The 21,966-nt window shown below is 41.2% G+C and overlaps 1 protein-coding gene across 1 annotated transcript in view; it reads right to left on the bottom strand.

Annotated features, from left to right (window-relative positions):
* IL20RA (interleukin 20 receptor subunit alpha) overlaps positions 1 to 21,213 on the bottom strand; it is a 38,117-nt gene extending 16,904 nt beyond the window's left edge. The window contains exon 1 of the mRNA XM_045066316.1: positions 20,834 to 21,213. Within this exon, the coding sequence (XP_044922251.1) occupies positions 20,834 to 20,960 (127 nt within the window). The 5' untranslated portion in view covers positions 20,961 to 21,213. The remainder of the gene's footprint in view (positions 1 to 20,833) is intronic.
* Positions 21,214 to 21,966: the final 753 nt, after the last annotated feature.

Genomic DNA, 21,966 nt, shown 5'->3' with positions numbered 1-21,966 from the left:
TAAAAAGTTCCAAGGGTCTTTCAGATCTAAAATGTGTGGTCTCCATGTTCATATGACATGTGCATGTGAAGAATGGTTAGCATCTTGTAAGAATGAAAATTAAAATAGACTGTGTATTATAATATCACAGATGGAAGATATTACCAAAATATATTAGCTCCATAGAACTAACTGATCAGAAACTGGAACATTCCAATGTATGGCAACTTAAGTTTGGAGATCTAAAACACAAGTTATGTTAGATATTAGAGTCCGGACATATATTCCAATGTTTAATCTATATAAATCTTTATCTTCAACAACTCTGATTTCTGCTCGTTTTTAAAGATTTTATTTATTTATTTATTTATTTGAGACACAGAAAGAGAGCATGAGAGTGCGCTCAGTGGGGAGGAAGAGAGGGGAGAGAGGGAGGAGGGGAAAGAATTTCAAGCTGACTCTGCACTGAGGGTAGAACCTGATGGGGGTGGGGGATCTGTCTCTAGAGGCTGAGACCATGACCTGGGCTGAAACCAAGAGTAGGTTGCTTAACCACCTGAGCCACCCAGGTTCCCCTTCTGCTTATCTTTTAATGTAAGTAAACTGACAGAATTTTCAAGTGCCTAAAACATACCCAAAACAGTTTTAAGACATAACCTGGAATTAAAAAAAAAAAAAAAGTGTTGCTCATGTTAATGTAATTTAATTTTCTTGGTCATTGTTAAGAGGAAATAAAGCAGTTTTGCTATTCTGAAATGAACCATTCTCTGGAATGTGCTGTCAATCATTAATCTTCATTGGTTCAACCAACATCTTGATTCATGTTTTATAATTTTTTAAATGATCCTCTAGAAATTCTATGTCACAGTAGTGCATGCACCGAATGCCACTGAATTGTTCACTTTAAAGAGGTTAATTTTGCCTCATTAAATTATTATTATTTAAATAAATAAAGTCTATTTTGTCTGATTAAAAAATGCTATTTCAATTATCAAAATAGGTTAAAGAAAATTAATAGTGTGACAATAAACTAAAACATTAAACAGTTATTTTCTCATGTCATTCTACTTTCTAAAAAGAAGATATATTTAATTAGAAATGTTGTGAAATGCATGCACCTCCTCCAAAAGTCTGTGTTATGGGTAAATCCTATGTATCACCACAGTTTTGGTAGCCAGCCACCAAGGTGGCGCTCAATAATCTCTTCCTCCTGGCATTCACAGCCTGTATATCCCCTTACACGTTGTGTCTGGATTGCTCTCTATGTTTTAATAGTTTGATTTTACCTTTATAAAAAGTGGAAAACCCAGTCAGAAGACTGGGAACTTATTTGCTTTTTAATAGCAAGTGAGGATTGCAGTGACAACTTTTTGGATACATTATTTTAAAAAGATAAATCCTTAGTTAAGTTCGTTGTAAATCCACTGACAAGGACTCAGAGTAGTAAAACCTTTAATAGAATTCCATTAAAAAATGGATATTAGGGTTTGGCACACTATTTCTTTTTCTTTTTTTTTTTTTTAAAGATTTTATTTTTATTTATTTGACAGATCACAAGAGGGCAGAGAGGCAGGCAGAGAGAGAGAGTGGGGGAAACAGTCTCCCCGCTGAGAGAGAGTAGCATAGAGCCCGATGTGGGGCTCAATCCCAGGGCCCTGGGATCATGACCTGAGCCAAGGCAGAGGCTTTAACCCACTGATCCACCCAGGCGCCCTTGGTACACTATTTCTGAGGAAAGAATATTCCAGCTTTTAGTCTACAGAGCCTTCATTTCGATTGACATTGTTTATTTGAATACATAGGCAGAAAAGATATCAATTTGGAGTCATTCCCTTGTATCATATTCCTTGTCAAAGTATTACCAAGGAGCTGCCCTACCATGAAAAAGGAGGTCACGTTCTGATATCAGCCCATCTCTGTCACCCCAGCACACAAAACAGAGCTTATAATGACATGGTCTGCTAGTTTCTGAACTATTTCTTATCGGAGCAAAATTAAGCTACGTAATTACCTTTCTTCCCATCTTGTCTCTATGCATGTATTTCCAGGAATGTATATTCATCATTTTATTAGTAGTTTATTTACTTGTATCATTTATAACATTTGTTAATTATGGAATTTTAATAATTTATCTTTGATCAATGGAAAAAGAAGTCCCTTGGCACAGTGAGGTTTGACCTTCCTGCAAAGAAGAGTTATATGGACTGTCTGCTAGCTTCAGTTAGTTTTGGTTTCAGTAGGATATCTTTTGGCAATATTAAAAATTATGTTGATTATGAGATCCATTCATGACAGGCTAAGAGATTTTGTTTTAATAGTAGATACAGTATGTGAATAAAGTTAATTTGCGGGGCGCCTGGGTGGCTCAGTGAGTTAAAACCTCTGCCTTCGGTTCAGGTTATGATTCCAGGGTCCTGGGATCAAGCCCGGCATTGGGTTCTCTGCTCGGCAGGGAGCCTGCTTCCTTCCCTTCTTTCTGCCTCTCTGCCTACTTGTGATCTCTGTCTGTCAAATAAATAAATAAAATCTTTTTAAAAAAAAAAAGTTAATTTGCATAAGAATTTAAACATTGTGAAAACCTTTACATGTTATCATATTTAGTTGAAGTGAGGCAAATGGCTAGCATATATTGAAAACTGTAGCTAACATTTATTGAATCCTTACCATGTAGCTGACACGATTCTACGCACTTTATACAACTAAATCCTACAATTCCCATAACAGTCCTATGGACGGTATCCCCATTATCATCTCCATTATACAGATGAGGAAACTGAAGCATGGAGAAGGTATACAAGTTCACACACCTGTTAAGTGGAGGAGCCGGGTTCAGAACCCGCACTCTTAACTTCCTCACTCACTGGCTACCCTTGCAAACTAATCCGTATCAGAATTTAAACAAAGATAAGACTGATGTAAAAACACCTATTATCCTAGCTATTCATATATAAAACCATGTAAGTACTAATAAATATTAGATATAGATGCCATTGATTTATTTCTTTAGATCCCACCACACACTGTAGTAGGAGACCATTTTCCTTTCCCTGTCAGAGTTTTGTTTTGTTTTTTGGTCCATATCTGATCCTGAAGAATGCAAGTAGGAATTCTATTTCTGCTTTGACACAATCTTCGGACAATGTATGGTGACTAGAAAATCAGGGTTTCTTAGAAGGGTGTGTTTGAGTCTATTCTGGTGTCTTTTTAGTCGCTGAGTACAGATCTTCTGTCAGTCTGGAACCATAGCAAAATGTAAAGTTGTAGAAATAACATATTTTGCCTTGGCCTTGGGCTTTAGCTCTTTGTCTCCTATACAGAATACACTACAGTCAATTCCATTCATATTAATGAGAAACATCAACTAATATTTGTTAGGTGCTATTATGAGTTGAATTGTGCCCTTCCCAAAAAGATATACTGAAGTTCTAATCCCTAATCTCCAAAATGTTTCCTTATTTAGAAAAAGGGTTGTTGCAAACATAAGTAGTTAAGATGAATTCAAATTGGACTAAAAAGGACTTCTTGACCCAATATGACTGGTCTCCTTTTAAGATGGCCAGATGAAGACACAGTGACACAGGCAAAATGCTATTTGAAAATGGGGGACTGGATTCCCTACAAGCCAAGGAATGCCTGGGACTCCCAGAAGCTGGAAGAAGCAAGGAAGGAGCCATCTCTAGAGCCTTCAGAGGGAGCACAGTGCTGCCAACACCTTGATTTTGTACTTCTAACCTCCAGAACTAAAAAAAACAAATTTCTGTTGTTTTAAGCCACTCATCCTGTGGTACATGGTGAAGGCAGCCGCAGGAAGTGAATGTAGGTGCTACTATGTTGATATCTAATGGGGAATACAGCTGGGTTCCTGCCCTTCTGTAGTTCCCACACTAGCAGGAAGAGGGACACAATTAACAAGTAAAATAAACAAACAAACAAACAAACAAACAAGGACTTATAAATTTGGTGATTAGGCTATGAACAGGAATAATGTTGGAGGACTGGGTCACAGAACTTACTCAGATAGGGTTTTGGGAGTCAGCTTGGGGTGGGAGGCAGGGTTCCAGGCAAAGACCCCTGAGACAGAAAAAAATCTCATCCAAAAAGACAGTTCCTTGGAACTGTCAAAAGCCCAGTGTGTTTGGGGGGGCGGGGGAGTAAGGAAGAGGAGAGTGGCCAAGAAGAATTTGAAGAACCACATAGAACTGGAGTTCCCATCGCTGTAAGCCCTGGGAAGGAATCTGGATTCCGTCTGAAATTCAGTGGGAAAGTACTGAAGCCCTTTATACAGGGAACACCACAAACCTATCTGTATTTCAAATAGATTGATTCATTACTGAAGGGAGAAAGATTGGGTGCGGGCAGGAATAGAACCGGAGAGACCAGCAAGACCGTAACTACAGCAGTCCTGGTGAAGAAGGCTGGGCTTGGGCCCCGATGCTGGCTGTGTATGTGAAGATGGGTGGGCAGCTCACAGCTCTGTTTTCAAAGGAGAAGCAACAGGCAGACCTCCAAGAGTCTCAGCAACAGAATTCCTACATTATGAAAGCTAACAGACAAGGATTTATCAAGAAATATTTGTCCTTTTACCTGTTTTGATAATGCAAAGGAGCAATAAAAAAATAGAATTAGCAATTTTTTTAAGGAAAAGAAATAGCACACTTAAACAAAGATAGTTGTTGATAACTAGGATTTTCTTGTGGTTTTTAAATGTTTGTAAAGTTTTTAGGCACTATGTTTCAAATTTGGGAAAACATAATGGAAGATATTCCTGCATAAACATTTAAATTAAGATAAGTCATTTTTCTAACCTGTCAGTACTGATAAGATAATTTATTCAGCACTGAAGTGAAAATACGTCACACCCACATCGATGTCAGGAGTCATGTGCCAACTTATGAGTAACAAAAGCATTTTTGTTCCCATAGATTTATGGCCTGTAAGTACAGCTCTGATTCTCTGATAGTCCGTCCATTTCATATCCTAAATCATAGAGCTGTTGGATTGGCACACAGAGTTTTGTTTCTGGGAGTGCTGTAGGATTACAACTTTAGTTTGGAGCATGAGATTCTTCATGATCTGGTCTGAACTTCCCTTTTGCAATTCTGCCAATTCCACCAGTTCACCAGCCACACCAAATTACCTGTGGTACCCTAACCTGTTCCACTGTTCTATGCTTTTATGATTTTGGTGCCCTCCTCCTACAGCATCTTTTGGAACTGAAAGAACCCTCATTCCTCCATGTGTGTATCCATTTAATGAATATTGGCTTGGACTATTTTAATGATGTGATGTTGCTATGATGGTATATAAGCTATGCTTGGTCGCCGGTAAAGGATGCGGGGGAGCATTCTTGATGACAGTCATCTGGGTAAGAGCTGGTCTTTGAAGAAAAAATGGAACTCAGCAGACCTCAAAAAGGAGTGGGAACTCGGGGCTCATTTTGAGCTTCCCTGACCAGGTATGGGCTTTGAGCAATGGAGGGCTACTTAATGGTGCCCCTTGAGTTATGATTATTTAAGATGGCCTCTGGCTTATCAAAGCTGTGAAATATCAGCAAGGAGGTGTCTACTTAATGAACTTCCAAATAATGATTGGTTAGTTCTATCTGTAAGCCACATCATTCAGATTTGTGCCCACTCTCTGTGTTTATTTTCCTTTTGTAATATCTTGGCCTTTGGGAAAGATTTTCTAGTCCAGCCTCATTTAATATACACCATAAGGAGAAAGTCCTGTCTCTGTACCTGGGTCGTTCTGTTAGGAAAAAAATAGATAATGACATGGGTAAATTGAAATGGGTAAATCTATGACAACATCATTGGTGAAATATTATAAAATGTGGCTACTACATTTGTTCCAAGAGTTACGTTGTATAAATACAGATCTCTAGGTGTAGCGAAATGGTAGGGAGCATTTTCCTAGTGGCCTCAAAGCTAATACTACCTCCTCCAAGAATGTTGCAGTTTTAATTATATGCCTGACGCTCAGAGATATTTCCATTTCATTATACTGTGGGGAAAGCTCATGTATAAATTAGTACTTAATATACACCTATAAAAAGTGGTGAGGTTTTCAAGAGCGAACTCATGAAAGGTCAGGGTAATCAGTCTTGTGGTTTCGCAAACCTCTGTCTTTGGGGCTGAGGAAATTTGATTTTCCTATTATGCACTGTATGTTCATCCACCAGTGAGGAGAACAACCAGGCTCTAAGAGGCTCAACAGTCAAATGTGTCCACCTCTGGTGACTTCCCCTTTGGGGCTATTCAAGTTTCTCAAGCTCAAGACCAACTAGGGAAACTGGGCATAGAGGAAACCCTGCCCAGCTTTACCCAGAGAAGGTATCTAGCCCCCAGCCCCTTCTGTCCTTCTGAAGCTAGAGCAGAGTTAAGGAATCATGAGGTTCTGAGCCATTTGAGATTGGGCTTCACATCTTACAGTCTTTGTATCCCCAGCACCTGACAAATACATGCTTTTGAACTGAACTAACCAGGGGCTGATGGGCCTCACATAAATCTTGGAGGCAGGGAAGGACCCAGATTCACTTGAGGATTCAATGGGGGTGTGAACTGCCTGAACTGCCAAGTCTTGGTAACTTGAAACTGCCTTGGTCAATTTACATTTACACAGGGGATTGACACAGTCAAAAGACACTCAACAGATGTTTTTTTTTTTTTTTTTAATTTTTTATTTTTTATAAACATATATTTTTATCCCCAGGGGTACAGGTCTGTGAATCACCAGGTTTACACACTTCACAGCACTCACCAAAGCACATACCCTCCCCAATGTCCATAATCCCACCCCCTTCTCCCAAACCCCCTCCCCCCGGCAACCCTCAGTTTGTTTTGTGAGATTAAGAGTCACTTATGGTTTGTCTCCCTCCCAATCCCATCTTGTTTCATTTATTCTTCTTCTACCCACTTAAGCCTCCATGTTGCATCTATACTCAGAAAACTATAAAGTACTCATGAAAGAAATTGAGGAAGACACAAAGAAATGGAAAAATGTTCCATGCTCCTGGATTGGAAGAATAAATATTGTGAAAATGTCTATGCTACCTAAAGCAATCTACACATTTAATGCAATTCCTATCAAAGTACCATCCATCTTTTTCAAAGAAATGGAACAAATAATTCTAAAATTTATATGGAACCAGAAAAGACCTCGAATAGCCAAAGGGATATTGAAAAAGAAAGCCAACGTTGGTGGCATCACAATTCCGGACTTCAAGCTCTATTACAAAGCTGTCATCATCAAGACAACATGGTACTGGCACAAAAACAGACACATAGATCAATGGAACAGAATAGAGAGCCCAGAAATAGACCCTCAAATCTATGGTCAACTAATCTTCGACAAAGCAGGAAAGAATGTCCAATGGAAAAAAGACAGCCTTTTCAATAAATGGTGCTGGGAAAATTGGACAGCCACATGCAGAAAAATGAAATTGGACCATTTCCTTACACCACACTCAACAGATGTTTTTTAATGAAGGAACAGTAGCCCACACACGGCAAGTGGCTCCTACATATTGCAAGTGTCTTTTGAAATAGGGAAAATATCTTCATATGCTTGTATCGGTTCTTTATTGTGGGCAATGAGGTTAAAACAGTTAACAAAAAGCACCAGAGGGCAATGAACCCATTCCAGAAAGCAGGAGCTGTGCAGGACTCCTCCTAACCACCGAATGAGAGCCCAACTATATTGCTACCTTCAGATGGATTGACTTTCGTCTTGTTCTAACTTCCTCACGCTGAAAGGAAAAGCAGATTTTCTTTTGTTTCAAGTTGTAAACCAGTTCTCTTGAAAAATATTAACTCCTCTTTCTCCTCTTCTCTCTAATTATATATCAAGGGCCCTTAAAAATCAAGCATCTAAAAACAGCCCCGAAAATGTGATTCAGGAATGATTCACCTAAGAAAAGATACACAGCTGTGTTCTCTAAAGGAGAGAGCATGGGTTGACGTTAACATTAGTTCCTGTAAACTCGATGGTCTTCCCTGAACCACCATTTCCACAGTTATTTCTCTAATCTCTCTTAGCAAACTCACTGCTGTATGTGTGTGCTGCCTCCATGTTCTCTCTAATAATACTGGACCTCACACAGGCCTGCCCCCTGCCCTTTCTCACTGGCTTTTAGTCATTGTTTATGTGAGTGGGTCAGACAGAAGCTCTAAGAACTAGAGTTCCAGAGCCACCCTGGAGCCCACTCCCTGCTTTACCACTTACCAGCCATGTGCCTCGAGTCAGTCACTTAACCTCTGCACCTCAATTTCCTCTTTGTAAAATAAAACAATACTATGTGCTTCATAGAATTGATGGAATGATTAAATATGGTTCTTTACATAGACCTCCTGGAACAGTGCCCGGGACAAAGAAGAGCTCAGTCAATATTTGTGAAGTGTTGTCCTCCCTAGTTACTATTCTTACTTTACAGCTGAACTGAAAGAGCCCCAGAGAAGCTGTATGACTTGACCATGGTTGGACTCAGCCATTTGGAGGATACTTGACTGAGACCAAGGGTTCTGACTATGACAGACTTCCTATAGTAGGATGCTCACCTACCACCTTTAGGAAATGCTCCTAAGAACACTGACGTGGGAAGAAGGGATGATTGTATGATCATTATAAATTTCCTGTGTGATGGATGACTGCTTCTAAGGAGAGATAGAAGAAACTCAATGAGGAAATCCCAAGTATTTCTTCTTCATTGAAGCTTTTCCTGGTGGAATTGTATACAATCACGTCATTCATACATAGTCACTGAATGCCTACTGTGTGCTAGAAATAGAAACTGATAGGCACTAGGGGACAGCAGAGCCCAGAAACACACAGAAGGCCCTGCTCTCATGGAGCCAGCAGGCATTGTCTGAATCTGGGACATAGTCAATCACTATATGCTTTCCCTGCCAGGAATATGAGCATTTATGTGGATAAGTGATGCATGAGTCATACAGAAAAAGCAGTGCTATTTCTTTAGAGTCACACCTCAATAAATAAATTTATGTGCTTAAACACGTTTTTGACTGTTGCTGTTGGTACCTAGTAGCAAGCAAGAGCTTAAAGTCGAGACTACTTTTTAAAAGAAATATATTAGGGGAGGTGAACCATGAGAGACTATGGTCTCTGAAAAACAATCTCAGGGTTTTGAAGGGGCGGGGGCTGGGAGGTTGGGGTACCAGGTGATGGGTATTATAGAGGGCACAGATTGCATGGAGCATTGGGTGTGGTGCAAAAATAATGAATACTGTTATGCTGAAAATAAAAAATAAATTAAAAAAAAGAAATATATTGGAGTTTATGCATCAAAGAGAGAGTGCATCTTCCATTTAGTTCCCAGGGGAGGGTTTATAACTCTTCCTATGGTGCTGCTCAGCTTGTGGCATTTGGGGCATGCTTCCTTTCAGCTATAATCATTTTCAGAGGTAGCTTCTAAACATGCAAGACATTCCATCTCATTTTTTTTTTAATCGTCAACCTTGTTTTTGCCCAATTATAGCCTGATGTCCCAGCTTGATTACCCAAGTTTGTTGGAGATGGGTTGGAATGCTTTTGAAAATTAAATCATATCTCCAAGATGAAGGTTTGGCATTTAAAGGGCTATTCTGACCCACATGTGTGGTTTCTACTTGGAACTCTGAAAAAAATGAGTTTAAGAAATACATTGTGGTGGGATTTCTGTGCATCTCCTTCCAGAAGGCCTATTTTGAAGATGCCATTATTAACTTGTGTATGTCAGCCCCACTATTAGAAAACCAGTTGTACTATCTTATGTCATCCCTTATATCAATGTCTTCCTTTCCTTTTGGAAATTAGCCCTTTGAGGACAGGAACTTGACATTGTCTATATTTTGTGATCTCTAAATTATCTGGATTTGTAATAAAGAACATCATAGTAACTGTGAAGAAGTAGATTTGAATGTGGGTTGGAGCCTTTACTATTTAATAACTTGTCTTAGAAAAGAAAAGATGAAAGTAAGAAGAAAGTTAAGGGCAGCCCATTTGGGACCACTCAGGTATTGAAAAGAATAGCTGTTGGGAATTCCAACTTCAATCAACAGGTATTAATTAAATATCATCTATTTTTCAAATCATTTTCACAACTAGTACTTCTTTTTATCCTTATAGAAGCAAAGCCATTCTTTTATTCATAACTCTATCACTTAAAATTTTCAGAGGGAATGTCAACAACACAAAAATGTGAGAAAATAATTAATAAAAAAGTAAGAGTTTTAAAAATAATTATGTAGTGGAAAGTAGCTTGGAAGTAATAATTTAGTGGTGATTTTGATGTAATTAATATTACACTTCTTTAATATTTGCTTCTTGTTCATTTTTGACTGGGATTTTGAGGTAAATGAAGTTATTGGTGCGATCACCGTTGTAATCTGAGACTTTCCAATTGAACAAGACCAAGATGGAATTGTATACTGTCAGAAAGGTAAAAATTTTTTAATAGGCTAACTCTCCTCTGTAGTGACAAGTAATTGCTTTGATGTTTTTGAGGGTGACCAGGACTACGATGAGACCTCTTTGGGGCTGAACTGTGGCTTGATGGAATTATGTAACTAAATCCAATAAAATGAGCAGAAGTCCCACATGCTGCCTGGGCCACACTGAAGATCAGCTATTTAAGTTTCTTAACTGCCACCAAGATGTAGAAAAGCCCAGGTCATGAGAAAAGCAAAGCAACAATGAAGAAGCCTCCCATGTAGAGAAGTCAAGAGCACTGCTGCACTGACAGCTTTGGAACTTCTCCAGGGACAACTGAGAGAATGGGCCCATTAAAACAGTCTCTTTGCTGGTACTCACTAACACCGACAGAACCTCCAAAGGGCTGTGTTGATTAAGGAAGTGGGAAATAACACTTAGGACACCAGCCTTATCTTGCAAAACCACAACTGTAACAATTGTGCCTTTTGATAACCGTGTGTGGTTTGCTTCGGTATAGCAAAGAGCCACGGACCGCCGTGACTCGAGGCTGCCAATGACCATGAAGTCAGGCTGTCCTAGAGCTACTAAGCTCCATACTCCTGCCCCCATTTTGTTTGGTGATTTGTAGTTTTATAAGAAAGAACCGTAGTTGTGAAAAGAAATATTAACTACCTGGTAATTTATAGAGAGAATGCCCTCAGAGCGGAACTTGGCTTCACAGCTATACCTTGAAGACTGCAGTTTCATTTTAGCCCACTGTACCACGGTGAGTATCACAATAAGTGAGTACGATGAATTTTTTGGTTTCCCAGTGAGTACACAAGTTACGTTTACACTCTACTGTTGTCCTCTAAATGCGCAGTAGCGTTATGGCTAAGAAAACAAGGTACATAACTTTATTGAAAGACACTTTATTGCTAAAACTATTAACCATCCTCTGAACAGTCATCAAATTCACAATCACTGATCACAGATCACTGATCACCATAACAAATATAATACTGATGAAAAGGTTTGAAATAGTATCAGAATTACCCAAATGTGATGCAGAGACACAACGTGAAAAAATGCTGCTGAGGACAGTGGCGCCCACAGACCCACCTGTTTGAGGCAGGCTCGCCACGAATCTTCAGTTTGTGAAAAACGCCCTACAGACAAAGTGCAACAAAATGAAGTACGCCTGTATTTTCCTGCTAATATTTTAAATGAAAAGGAGCTGAATTTATATTATCATTTTTTTATGAAATATGGATAACAGCCTACCTATAACTATTTATTAAATTTATGCTTTTTCCTAAAAGCATTGCAAATATTTATTCATAGCAAGACATTTACTTCCACACCTCATTGCTTATATAATGCATCTTTCCTCCTCAAATAGGAAGAATGTGATATATGTAACATTTTTATGTATCTAATATACATATATATATACATATACAAAGGGTTCTTTAAACTGAGATTCATAAGAGCTACTGGTATGTGTGTATATACATATATATGTGTGTATATGTATGTGTATATATACATATATACAGTATATATACATATATATATACACATACCAGTAACTCTTATGAATCTCAGTTTAAAGGACCCTTTGTACAGGAAGCCCTGCCTGCCTTCTAGATTCGATTGGTTACCTTTTCCTGTGCTTTCTAACGAAGCGTGGTTTTCTCAATTCTGGCATGTATACTTTACATAATTACCTGCCTGCGACTAAAACTCCATGAAGAGAGACACCTTGTTTTCTTATTCCCCTCAGTGCCTACAACTCTTCTTTATAGATATGAATGAGTGACATTGAATGAATGAGAAGTGCTCAAATCATACTGTGTCAAGGTGTATGCTAACTTCTGAAAACTCAAAATGGATGCCTGGTGTGTTAAGGTAATTCTTCCTTAAATCTGATCACCTCCAATACCTTATTCCCCAAAGTTATTTGCTCTGGAGCTGCATGTCATATTCTATTTTACAATTAGAAATTACGAGCTAACTTTTAAAATAACAAAGTAGAGCGTTCAGTAGATAATTTAGTGGACTTTTTGCAATACCTGTATTTTAATCTAAAATGGAGGAGGAGGGCTGGCTTGGAATTAGATAGGTAGTTAGCCTCCAGTGTGAAAATGGTCCTGTTGGAGCAAGAATGAGGATTTTGCACTGGAAACGCCTCTCAGAGAAGCTGAGGCAGGCAGGGGAGGTCTGAGGAGAGTGAGCCCCTCTGCTGAAGAAATTTAAACTGTGCTGTCTTTATTATACAATACTGATGGCTCTCCACCCCCTTGTTTTAATTGAGGTAGAATTGACTTAGAGCATTGCATTAGTTTCAGGTTTACAAAATAGTAAGTCCATATTTGAATACATTACCAAATGGTGGCTCTCTCTTATGTTCATGTTACGGAAAGTACAGGTGAAGACCATATCTCTGCCCTCAATTTCTCAAGGAGAGACTTTCAGCCATGACACTGCTATGTCCTTTGGCAGTGGAATAGACTATAAACATGCTGAGCCACCCCATGAGGCTAAGAAGGTAACTTTTCTGCACTTCAGAAGCCAGGCTCAAGGATCCTGCCCTATGAGCCTGTGAGGTGTTATGAATTCAACTGTGCCTCTCGAAAGAAGTATGTTGAAATCCTAACCCTGAGTACCTCATAAAGTAGCCTTTACTGGGTATAGGTTCTTGGAGACGTAACCCATTAAAAAGAGGTCATTAGGGTGGACCCTAATCCAATATGACTGGTACCTTTATAAAAGGATGAAATTTGGACCCAAAGAGAGAGGGGCACAGAGGGAAGATTATGTGAAGTGACGGGGAGAGCACCATGTAAAAGCACAGAATTAGAATGATGATCAACAAGCCAAGGGAGGCCAAAGATTGCCAGCAATCACCAGAAGTTAGGAGAGAGGCATGGCACCGATGCCCCCTCACAGCCCTTAGAAGGATTCAAACCCACCAATATCTGAATTTCAGGCTTTGAGCTTCCAGAGCCGTGAGATAATAAATTTACGTTATTTTAAGCTACCCAGTTTGTGGTACTTTGTTATGGTGGCCTCAGAAAACTAATACAGGAGGTGTCTTTGCTCACTTGTACCTTTCCTCAAAAATGAACACAGTGTTCACTGAGGAGAACAATGAATGCTTTAAGGGCTGCTGAATCCCCAGAAAGTAAAGATGAGGGGATGGACGCAAGAGGCAAAATATCTGTGAAGTTGAGGAGAAAATTTAAACAGTGGAAATAATGTAAACAAATGCTTGAGCTACGACAAGGCAATTGCCAAAACAAAACAAAACAAAACAAAACTCCTATTACCAAAATACAAATGCAACTTTATGGGATGGAACTTTAAGGACGTTGGATGAAAAGCATATGTGTTGAGAATCAAGAAGTATGAGGACAAATGGGGTGCCTGGGTGGCTCAGTGGGTTAAGCCTCTGCCTTCGGCTCAGGTCATGGTCTCTGGGTCCTAGGATCTAGCCCCGCATCAGGCTCTCTGCTCAGCAGGGATCCTGCTTTCCCCTCTCTCTCTGCCTGCCTCTCTGCCTACTTGTGATCTCTGTCTGTCAAATAAATAAATAAAATCTTAAAAAAAAAAAAAAGTATGAGGATAACTTACTGACAAGTCTGTATAGGAAAAAGTATGCCAATTTTCTGGGACTGGAGGCAGAGTGGGCATCTGAGAAAGCAGCACGTAAAGGGATTGAGGCAGCTGTGTGGGAGCCATTTTGTGGCCCAATGTGCAACACAGTCACCACCACAGTCAGTAAACAGAACTAGAGTTGTATAGATAATCAGTAAAAAAATTTTTTCCAGGGTGCCTGGGTGGCTCAGTCAGTTAAGTGTCTGCCTTTGTCTTAGGTCATGATCCCGGGGTCCTGGGATGGAGTCCTGCATCAGGCTCCCTGCTTGGGGGGAAGCCTGCTTCTTCCTCTCCCTCTGCCTGCTGCTCCTCCTGCTTGTGTGCTCTCTCTCTCTCACTGTTAAACAAACAAACAAACAAACAAATACATAAATACATAAAATATTTAAAAAATTTTTTTTCCTAGAGAAGACTATCTTTAATTGCATCTAGACCCAAGCTCAAGATAAAACATTATACCCTATGTCCATCCTCTATCCTTCGAGAAGCAAACAGAAAGAAAACTACCTCCACCAAGTGAAATTGTCTTATTATGAAAGCCTGAGTTGAAATGAGGGTCCCAAGTCTGTGTCTCTGAGGAGAGGACAACAAAGAAAAGGAGGGCAGCTTTCAGGCATCAGGAACCCTATGTTCACTAAGAAACTGAAGCTGAATCATTTAAGGATAAACACGCCAGGCATAGTGCTTGAAATCTTAGTAGACTGGCTGTCTCATCAGGATCTACAGGGAGGCAGCTTGGGAGCTTGCAGAGAACACACAATGCTAAAAGGACGAGGAGAGAGAGGCTGGCATGACGTAACTGGGAAGGTGGTTGGCTGAGAGGGGGGAAGACATAGATGGGGCGTTCAATTATCTGCATATCCTGTTCTGCATGGCTTCCACAGCAGAGACTGAGGACTAACTATGGGAGAAGATGCAAGAGAGTAAGCTCTTAGCGCATTACATGGAAAGACACTGTAATAATTGGAAGTCTGCAGTGACAGGACATCCTGCCTTGGTAGGCAGTGAGTGTCCCGTGATGACAGGTGCTCAAACAGCAGACGGGTAATGATCTGGAAGTAATGCTTTAGAGCTGATTCATACGAGAAACACTTGGATGGGACTTTAATAACGTCCTGTCAACCCCAGGTTCTTCTAGCCAAAGGAATTCTGAAAACTGGAGGATGTATTTAATTTCTCCAGCTGGCAATTTTTTCCCTAAAGTTTTCTTGTTCTCCAATTTTATAAGCAATTAACATTCCTTGGAATTGATTATAATGATTTAATTCATTTTTCTGGTATCAGCTTTTGTGTCAAATAATCATAAATAGGGACCAAGAAAAATCAGAATGCTTTCAGAATATCACACTCATAGCAAAAGTGTAATGTTAATAAGATGGATAAAATGATTTTACTTATTAAATATATATGCTACATTAAACTGCAGTGGTTTCGAAGATGTCTTTTTTTCTTCTTGATTATCATGGAGATAAGTGTCAATGATACTGGTAAAGCTGTACAAAGAAGAAAAAGATGCAAATAGAAAATCATTTTAAAAAACATCATGTGTGTAATGAAATGTGCTTTTAAGCAAAACCCTGCAAATTTACTGAGTAGTATTTCGTGAAAAGCACTAACAAAGGCAACACACAGATATGCAGTTTTATTTATTTAAAATATTAGAGTGGCACCTGGGTGGCTGAGTCGGCTTGGCGGCTGACTCTTGATTTTGGCTCAGGTCATGATCTCAGGGTCATGGAATCAGGTGCCATGTTTGAGCACCGGGTTCAGCACAGAGTCAGCTTGTCCCTCTCTCTTCTCCTCCCCTCCTGCCCCCTGCTCCCATGCTCTCTCTCTAAAATGAATTTAAAAGTCTTAAATAAAATATTATAAAAATAGTTAACCTTTTTATATTGACATGCTTATCCTAACATATTCATTTTATAACATGAATAATTCCATCTGCCTATTCCTTTGTCCAAAGTTTTTGCTTAAATGGGAAATATGTGTCCCACCCATGGCTCTAATAGTCAGAGCTGTAGCAGAAGGTATACTCAGAGAACTGTCGGTCCCTCCTCAACCCTACCACGTTGTTCCTATACCACGCCACCTCCCAGAGGTAATGAATATCCTCAGTTGTTCTGCCTTTCCTGGACTCATTCTGCAGGAAGCTCAACACATAGTTACAGGCAGTAGGTACATTCTGAAGAGAGAGGCTGGTGATCTTATACAACACACTTGGATCTGGGATACTCAATGACTTCTAGACAGGCTGGGGAAGTGCCTCTAGCAGAGAGATGTGGAAGCCATGCAAATGTACAAGGAATGACCTTATGTCTGCTCCAGGTAATAGTAACTACACAATGAAAATTCCCTGCAGACACCATCTTAACCAAGCGATCAAGGTTAACATCACCACGAACAAGACATATGGATATCATAAATCCTTTGTTATGACGTACTGAGAAAGACAATATTGTAAGGGCCTATTTAGCCAGAGCGACTCCACTGTGGTTAAAAGACATTCTGTTGTTTGTGCAGTAAAACTTCAACTGACCCTGCCACCCTGCCCCCCTTCCCCCGAGAAACTTACTTAGAAGCAAGTCTGGGAAACCAGTAAAATATGGTTGGCTAGTTCTTAATAATAGAGCCCAGAATACAAGGCCAGATCGTCCAGTTCCTGATAACAGAGCCCAGAATACAAGAACGAGTCAGGCCAAGTGGAGACAATCAATCAGTAAAAAGCACACATATTGTCTCCCTAACCACCAAAGAATGTAAACCCCGCCTTTTGGGCGCCAAACTTGAGTGCCAATTCTGACCAGAGTAATAGGTTAGTTCAAACAGCTACGAAAGGGTAAATTGTAATTCAATTGGTCACCTGCGTGTGGCCTAACATGACTATGCAATGTTAAAAATCTCATTGGCCGCCTATGTGTGGCCAGGCTTTTGCTCTATAAAAGTTAGTCTGTGAAGATGGAGAGGGGTTGCTGTCTTCGGAGACGGCCCTGGCCAGTCATTCTGACTTCTAATACTTACCATAAAATAAAGCTTTAAATAACTTTCACTTTGTCTCAGTCTCCTTTCATTTAATAACAAACCTAACAAGTATTATTTGCTCAAAAAGGATAACCTCACTCTCATCGTGAAGAAACACCAAATGAACCCAAACTGAGGGATATTCTAAGAAGAGATGACACCCCAAAGTGTCAAAGACATGAAAGCAAAAACGGGCTGAAGAACTGTCATAGATTGGAGGAGATGAAGGAGGAATCAGAATTGACTGTAAAGCGGGATCCTGAAAGAGAATAAGAGCCTTAGTGGAAAAATGGCTGAAATCTGGCAATGTCTAGAGTTTGGTAAGTATATTATACCAGTGTTAATGGCCTGGTTCTGAATATCGTACAGTGGTTAGGTAAAACGTTGAACTTGGGAGAAACCAGCTAAGGGATTTACGGAAAGTCTACTGTTCCTGAAACTTTTCTGTAAGTTTCAAATTATTTCAAAATTAAAAGTGAAAAAAATAATGAGGGGAGCTTAATTAGCTCACTGAAACCATCTGTGAGTGTACAAGTAACTACTCAGTGAAATTGAATATCCAAACGCTGCTGTGCTGATATCAGAGACGTTTGAACAAATGCCTTCACTGTGTGAGTTACAGTAAATTAGTTCTAATAAGCATACATATAGTAGGAATATTTAGACTGTGTTCTGAAACCTCCAAAAACTATAGCAAGGCTCATTTGTTCCTAGACGTAATAAACACCATATTCTTTTTTTTCTTTGGGGATTTTGGGCAGATCTCCTTGAGGGAGGCATATGGGAGGTGAGATGCCAAGTCTGAGCAGGAGTCACAGCGGGGGGTAGAGCGGGTAGGAACACTTCAGTGGTGGGAACTCCAAGTATGAAGTCTCGGAGATGGAAAGTGGTTTGGTTTGCTCTCCAAACTGGAAAAAGGACGGTGCAGGAAGTAAGTGGTGTGAGGTAAGCCTGCACAACAGGGAGGAGTGGTCCGCAAGAAACCTTGCAGGCACGTGCAGAATTATTCTATGGCAATGGATACTTCTAAAAGGCTTGAGGAGGAGATAGATGACCGTAGGAAGCCATCTTCTCTCACTTTCTCTAATTGGCTTCAGATGCTTGCTTATATAATGCTGACCACATCTCCTTATCTTCACTGAAGAATATACATGTGAATGGGCCAAAAAGGCAGAGTTTGATATGCAACAGGGATAAACTCCCTGGAGAAACTTCTGTCCCTGAAGAATGTAGAGAATGACGGTGAATGTGGGTGTCATACCCATCTTGAGGGAACGTCACAGATGTTCTGAATTCCATTAAAAGCTTACCTGAAATTAAATATCAATATTTTCCTAGAATGTTGATGCTACGTTGAATTTTTTTTCTTTCTCTTGGAATGTTCGGTTTATATTGCCTGATGCAAATACTGAGTTGGGTGACTGAATATTTGTGTGGAAACATTCAAAGAATTAAAGTATTCTTCCTGCCCAAGAGTGGTAATATCGTTTAACCCTTAGAAAGTCAGCATTGTTTAGCAGATATTGTAGCTGACCTATCAGGATAGAAATCACTTTCTTTTAAGAGGTAAGTATGGTATTCCAGGTACCTTCTAACCTGGTTCTTCCAGCAGTCCTTAGGTTGCCTGAAGACCCAGAAGAAAACAGCAATGCTTAAAGAAGAGCTAAGAAAGTACCTAGATCTTGTGGATCAGGAAAGAGTTTCTTCTGTTTTTCTTCCCCCAAATTTTGCTCTGATGCTAAGAATATTACTACTTTCTAATGTCAGCCCCTAACCCAATTATGGAGCAAGCTTTTTATTTCTCTCTCTGATTAAATATAGAAACAAGCAAATTCATATGTTAGTTGAAGACTCAATATCTGCATAAGTCAGGAGTAGTCTCTTCCCACTCAGCATATGTAGGAAAGAACTAAAAAATCATAATATATTGTGAATATATTTATAAATACAAAATTAAAAACTATAATTTTTAATAAATGTAGGATTTAGAAGAGAAACATTTTTGGGAGTATAATATCTATGGTTCAACGATCTTTCCGACATCTATATGCACACTTCATAACGTTTGGGACGGTATTGAACTTATTATTACTGTGTTTTTATTTTTTATTTAAAAGATTTTTTTATTATGTTTAATTAGCCAGCATATGGTACCACATTAGTTTTTGATGTAGTGTGCAACGATTCATTAGTTGTGTAAAACACCCAGTGCTCATCACCATACGTGCCCTCCTTAATAACCATCACTCTCTTACCCCATCCCCACGCCCCTCCCTTCTGTAACTTTCAGTTTGGTTCCTGGAGTCCATAGTCTCTGTCTCCTTCCCTGATTCCTTCCTATGGAAGCATAGTTGACACATGATGTTACATTACTTTCAGGTGTACGACATAGGGATCCACAAGTATAGTTATGTTCTGCTTACATATATACCTACTACCACCATACAACACTATTATAAAGCTGCTGACCATAGTCCCTGTGCTGTACCTTTTATCCCTAGGACTCACTCATTCCATATCTGGAGGCTGCCTCTCCCACTCCCCTTCACACATTTTGCCCATTTCCCAACCCCCACCCCATTCCCTCCGGGAATCATCAGGTTGGTCTCAATATTTATGGGCCTGTTTCTGCTTTTTGTTTGTTTATTCATTTGTTTTGTTTTTTAAACTCCACACATAAGAGAAACCATATGGTATTTGTCTTTTTCTGCCTGACTTACTTCACTTAGTATAATTCCCAAGTTGTTGCAAATGGCAAGGCCGCATTCTTTGCTATGAGTGAGTAATATTCCCATATGTGGTATGTGTGTGTATCACATCTTCTTCATCCATTCATCTTCAGACAACGGGGTTACTTCCAAAATAACTGCATCAAATTTAAAACCGTTTTCTTTGACTACTAAGAACACTGCACTTTCGAGGGCAACTTTCCTTCTGCATTCACTGTGGTTCAGCTCTGGGTGAAAAGTCATCAGACATTAAAGCCTGAACCGCGTTCCTACAAAGTACAGTATTCTGGGAAGCTCTGCTGGTTTTAATTAAAAAAAAAAAAATCCCCGATTTCTTGCTTTAAAAGAAACCTTCTTCTTACATACCAGAAGAAAAAAAGAAATCGGGTTAATGAATCATCCTGGCTTACTGGATTCCAGTTGGTAGAATTTAAACTGAACAACACAGCAAAGCAAATTTCAGTTACCTGATGTCATAAATCAGTTAAAAAATTTACTTTTAATATAAGAGTTAAAAGTAAAAATCAAAGAGCACGTATCTATCTGTACACGGTCCTAACTGCAAAGGAAAAACAATGCCGTGCTCAAGAGAGGCGATCTTAACACGAGAAACGCCGCCTCTTTCTAGACCCTGTTCTTTCGGAGCAGAGCGTTCCCGGGACTCGGTATTTTCATGCAAGTAGAACCGTCACCGCCAGCCGCGGAGTTGGTCCCGGTTCAAGGGCGGCGGGTCGGTGCGGCCTAGGGCGCTGCGCACGGTCACCGTCGCCAACCGCGAGTTCCGAGCTGCGGGTTCTCCTTAGGGCGACCGCGGTCACACTCCCTCCGCCTCCCTGCAGCCCCGCGACGGGCAGAATGAAACTCTCAGTCCCGCAGCCTTGACGCCGCAGCAGGTGCGCGCCGACCCTCGCACCTCCCGCTCCGCGCGCGCGAACGCGAAACCCCCGAGCGGACGGACCCCGGCGGCGCTGGGCAGGCGGCGGGCCGGACCCGCTCGCGTCCGCGTCCCGCACCAGGCGGCCCGGCCGCCATCCACTTACCTGCGCGGCCCGAAGGCGCGGCCGCGAGCAGCAGCAGTAGCGGCGGCAGCAGCAGGCGCAGGGCCTGGCGGCGGGGCTCCTGGACCCCTCCGGCCGCCGCTCCCGCGGGGGGTCGGCGGGCCCACATGGGCGGCGGAGCCGGGTCACATATCGGCGGGCGGCCCGCAGCGCCCCCCCCCCCACCCCTCGAGCCCCTTCGTCTGCGCCCCCGGCCCTCGGCTGGGGCGGCGAGCGACTCTCTCTCCGCGGCCCGGAGCCCAGGGAGGCGGTACCCCGGCTGCGCCCCACCCGCGTCCCGCGGCCGCCCAGCTGGATGCCAGCGCGAGGGGAGGGACCCCGCGATGTCTGCTCCCCAGCCGCGTAGTTCCGAGAGTCTGAGCGAGTGTCCACGTCCCCACCTGCGAGGTCACGGGTGCACGTAAAAGCCCCTCTCCCTGGGAAGAGAGAGTGAGGTGAGCACGCAGGCACGTGAGTCTGGTATTCAGGCCCGAGAGTCGCTCCTCCGCACTTCTGAATGTCAGAATTCGGTGCGGGAAGAAGGAGATGGCTCTTTCTTCCTCAACAGAGCGGCAGGCACTCTGCCATGCGTTGCTTGATTTCACGCAGTCTTCTCCACCTGCAACAGGTACTGTTCCACTGCACAGAAGAGAGAGGGAAACGCACAAAGGCGAGGCGTCTGCTTGAATGAAGTCCCCCGAGCTTGTGAGCAGGGGCCTGCGGATTTCCACACGAGCCCGCTTCTAGGTCCCAGGCTCTTCAAAACGGGACGGCGGGGCTGCAAGGGAAATAATGTGTTGAAATCATTAAAACGGAATAAAGAAAACCCGAGAGCCAGTCTCAGCCCTGGTCCCTTGAGAGGGACTTCTAAAGGCTGGGCACCGCCTTAAAATAGACCCCTGGTGTGTTCCCTCTTTTCCTCACAGATAACCCAAGGGTACAAAATTAAAACGCTGAATTTAGCTCAACTACCTTCATCTTACAAAAAAAGAATCTAAAGGAATTGAAAAAGAAAGACGTCTTTTTGCTGGGAAGGAGTGAGAGGACGGGCAGGATTTTTCAAGAGTGCCCTAAGTATGCTATTTCCTTCTCCACAGAAAGACTTAGGAACAGAGAGGAAGTCCCGCTCGGTTGTC

Source organism: Mustela putorius, unplaced genomic scaffold (genome assembly GCF_011764305.1).
Source record: "Mustela putorius furo isolate JIRA1106 unplaced genomic scaffold, ASM1176430v1.1 tig00003863_pilon_pilon_pilon, whole genome shotgun sequence".
Taxonomy (NCBI): Eukaryota; Metazoa; Chordata; class Mammalia; order Carnivora; family Mustelidae; genus Mustela; species Mustela putorius.
The sequence above is the reverse complement of the archived record's forward strand: the minus strand, read 5'-3'. Positions and strand labels throughout refer to the sequence as shown.